At 40.7% G+C, this 4,026-nt stretch overlaps 1 protein-coding gene across 1 annotated transcript; it reads right to left on the bottom strand.

Annotated features, from left to right (window-relative positions):
* Positions 1-373: 373 nt before the first annotated feature.
* LOC146711541 (G protein-coupled receptor 183-like) lies at positions 374-1,366 on the bottom strand. The gene has a single exon (XM_085455450.1). The coding sequence runs from the start codon at positions 1,337-1,339 to the stop codon at positions 374-376; it is 966 nt and encodes a 321-aa protein (XP_085311576.1). The 5' UTR covers positions 1,340-1,366.
* Positions 1,367-4,026: the final 2,660 nt, after the last annotated feature.

Here is a 4,026-nt window from a genome sequence, read left to right as displayed (position 1 = left end):
CACCACAGTCACTGGTCCACACATTCACTGGAAGGATAAAGTTTATTGATGTATTTTGTCCTCACGGTGGCGCCAAAACACAATCAAATAGTTCACATGTTCCTTGTAGCAATTCATCACATTATGAAAACATGAAATTAAAATGCTTATAATTTTAACATTGTCTACTAGTTGTTGATTAATTATTGATTCAATTTTTGATACAGATTTCTTTCACTGATTATGAAAAAAATGCATTCAAGTAAAACGTAAACTGTGAAAAAACAAACAAAAACAAAGCAGGACTTTACACTCAGGATTTGACTCTCACAGTTACAGACAATTATTTTTCATAGATTTTAATATGTGTGTTATAGTTTTATATTTTGTGAATCTAAGCAGGTGGGTTTTGCTCCTGTGGATTCTGGTTCTTCTCTGGGTCGAAACAGGAAGTAATCTTTTTAATGCAGGCGTCAGAGAGGAAAGGCACCTTCTCTAGACGAGACAAGTAGACAAGGGGCTGGATTGTGCTGCTGATGTTCAGAAAGGCAAAACCCGCGGGCTGCACGTAGCAGCGAAACACATGAGGGGAGTAGTAGTCCTCAAATGGAAACAGAGCAACAAGTGGCAGGTAGTTGAACACGATGATACACAGGATAGAGAGCACCATCTTGAAGGCCTTCTTTTTCATGGGGTGCATTGCATCTTTCCCTGCACCGGTGGACTTCTTCAGTGCCCACAGGATGCTTGCGTTACACACCACCATCCAAGTAAATGTTGCCAGTACCTCACCGGTGAACAGCTTTTCAAAGTTGGGGAGTCCTCCCACCATCTTGGCTGCTGAGTAGGCAAAGGTGAGGCAGAGCACCAGCACTGAGAGGCCTAACCTGTACTTGAAGTGTTTAAGTTGCCCAAAAGCGATTGGAAAGAGTACAGCTACAAAGCGATCCAAGCAGATGCAGGAGAGGAACAACGGACCGCTGGTGTCTTTCACGCCATAGGAGAACTTAATGGCAGACAACACCTCTTTGAGCTGCCAGAGGTAGAGATTAAGAAAGCTCAGGGGGGTCATTGCACCAAAGTAGGCATCCATGAAGGCCAAGCAGCCCAAGAATATGTCTGAAGTGGAGGGCTCTTTGCGATTGTGGATGAGAATAGCAATGACGAGTAAGTTGGCCGGGATACCCAAAATTACATTGATGCACTGAACGGCCAGGTCAAAGAGAACGGCCTCTATCAGGTTGTCGCACCCATCAATAGCACTGAAGGATGTTGCCGTGCTGTTTATGAATGCTGTGGCATTGAGAAGCAGCTGGGTCAGGATGGATGTTGAGCTGAGTGATGAATCATTTGTGTCCATGTTTGTGCTACCACAAAAATCAGCAGTCTGATGGGAGAGGAGCGAGAAGGATTATTGAGCTACTTCTGACCAGTAAGAAGCACAAAAAACAGCAGCTGATACCACTGAAGCCACGAAGTTATTAAAGTGTTTTGGTTTCTTTTACATCTGTGAAGCCACAGCCTGTCTGTTAATTATTATCCCTGCTTCTGATCTGCTGAGATTCATCTTACAAGTAGAGATAAAGTAGCTCCAGAGACAGTAAAAACATGTCGCAAACACCGTCAGAGCCTCTCCTCAGGCTGTTATCATGTTATTGTGTCTGTGCGGACTCTCCTCTGGGAAACGTGACTCCCCCTAGGAACATGTAACTCACTTAAGAGAGTCATTCTAAAAGCACCACCCTTTCACAGAAGGATAAAAAGGGCAGTGATTGCCAAATTAAAATGGAAAAGGTCATATTCTGTTCAAGATTATTGTAAGTAATGTCAGTGGGAATTTGATCATTTCTGGGAGCTTTTAAAAGCCCATTTCTGACATTTAGCTCATCTTTAAGCTAATTTCAATATAGAAGAATGATAACTTGGAAAATGAATTTTATCAAAGGTGGACTGATGGAATAAAAACATTCATAAGCCATAAGTTTCTCTGTCTTTGGGTCCTAAAAGAAGATTTTTGATTTTTCTTCTGCAGCTTTTTTTATTGATAAATATCAGGTTTTGTTCTGGGCTTCGGGAATGTTTGCAGCAGCTCGTAGTCAGCTTGATTTGAACAATGTGAAAGTGCAAGAGTTTTTAAATGGAGTACACCTGAGCTACCTCCAGTAATGAACTATTAAAGCCAGAGGCTGTGACTGTTCCTTGCCATCAAGGGAACTGTTCTGCTATAATACAGACCTTTCTTGAGCTCTGTTCCTTAGTGGGCGATGTTTCTGAGGTGCTTCTGCTGCAGGCCACAAACACTCCGGTGGGACTAATCACGGGAGGAGTAATCTTTGGCAAAGATGCTCGTCCCTGGAAATGTCACATCTAATCAATTGTATTTTTCTTTGGGCAATCACTGGAAAATGAAGTCTATATTACAGAATTTACAAAGAACACATTTCTGAGGGTTTAATCAGGTGTGGATCACAGCACTGTACTGATGTTGATTTGCATTTTTAAAATTCTGATGAGGTGATTTTTGCTGATTATTGTATTGCACTGCATCCAATAATGCATGAAAGCAAAGGCTATTAAATATTTGATTTTGAAATTTGGATTACTTCTATCATGTTTTATGAAAACTCATATTGTAATTACCCACCAAAAATTATTTTTTCTTAAAAAAATTTCAGATTTGTCCTTTGCAGAATTCTAGTCACTGTAGATAATTTCATATGTTTTTTTGCTTTACAGCTAAAACACGCAGAAATGCTACCGTTTGTTATTAAATAAAGTCACTCCATGCATAACGAAGATGAAGATGAAGATGTGCGCAATGTCAAGCGAGGAAAAAATAAACAGACCTCTTTCCATTTGTCACTTTGATAATTTCTTGGAACAGAGTTAACCTCTAATCCCTCAAATCTGAATTATTGATCTGTTACTTTAATATATGGTTTGGCATCTGTGCTCTTATCAAGGACACATACTGAGTGAAGCAGTTTGATTAGAAACAAACTTCTTGAATTAAAACCCATGTACAAAATCACATTGGACTTTGAAGCATTTTAAAGCATCTCAATGTTCTACTCACCTGTTTGAATGATTCCTCTAAGCTGAGCAGTAAGTGTGACGCTGAGCGTGTTACAGGTGTTCATTTATAAGTTCTCTGAAGTGTCGTGTATTTGACGCCAACCAGGGGAGGTTCTGTCTGACATCATGAGGGGCTGACTCTTCAGTAGAGAGACTGTTGTGATGAAGAGTTTCTGTATTGTGCTGATATTTTTACATAAGCAAGAAATTTGTGAACTGTGCCAGAGGTTATAGATAAGCTTGCCAGTGTCAATTTGCTTGACAGGGAGCATCACGGGACCAGTCTGATGATGCTCTCTGTTCACTGGGAGTGATGAATGCTGTCCTCAATCACTGAACACAAGTGCAGGAAAACATCAGCAGTCGAGAGCAGATCTAAATTGTGTTTGCTGGGTTTTAATGCATCAGTGTCTCACTCATGTAGCTGAAGAAAACAGCTAGTTTAGATTCCCAATGGAGTGCTCATCAGTTACAAGTGAAGGTGAAAAAAGATGTGGCAGGTGCATAAAGCCTGTGTGTGTGAGAGTTATGAGTCAGGACGTACTGGGACCGAATGTTTCACAGAGCGGTTAAAGTAGAACCCAGTGTTCTGTTTCCATGTGAAGACAAGAAGGAAAACCCACAATGATCCAGAAGTGAGGGAGACAGAGAGAGAAAAAAAGGGGTGGGATTTATTTGCATTACTTCTTTTTTGTCTAGAGGGGCAGCAGAGGATCATTGTACCTGTTTGACAAGCACAGCAGGTTCCCACAAGTAGAACCTGACGCTCATGCAGACATGACATGATATTTACAGTCTATTAAATTCCCCAGGAGCATCGCAAATCTACCCTTTCCACCTTCATCTATTACATAAATCTTTTTTTCTCCAAATATGACCGTCGGTTTCATGTTTATACATTTATAGAGTAAAAACATTCCTATGATAGCGGGCTTCAGAAATTCTGGTTTTGATGCACCAGCTGCAGATCCA

Source organism: Copadichromis virginalis, linkage group LG4 (assembly GCF_057382275.1).
Source record: "Copadichromis virginalis isolate Kocher_CV1m ecotype Utaka linkage group LG4, C_Virginalis_male_GT1.1, whole genome shotgun sequence".
Classification (NCBI taxonomy): Eukaryota; Metazoa; Chordata; class Actinopteri; order Cichliformes; family Cichlidae; genus Copadichromis; species Copadichromis virginalis.
The sequence above is the reverse complement of the archived record's forward strand: the minus strand, read 5'-3'. Positions and strand labels throughout refer to the sequence as shown.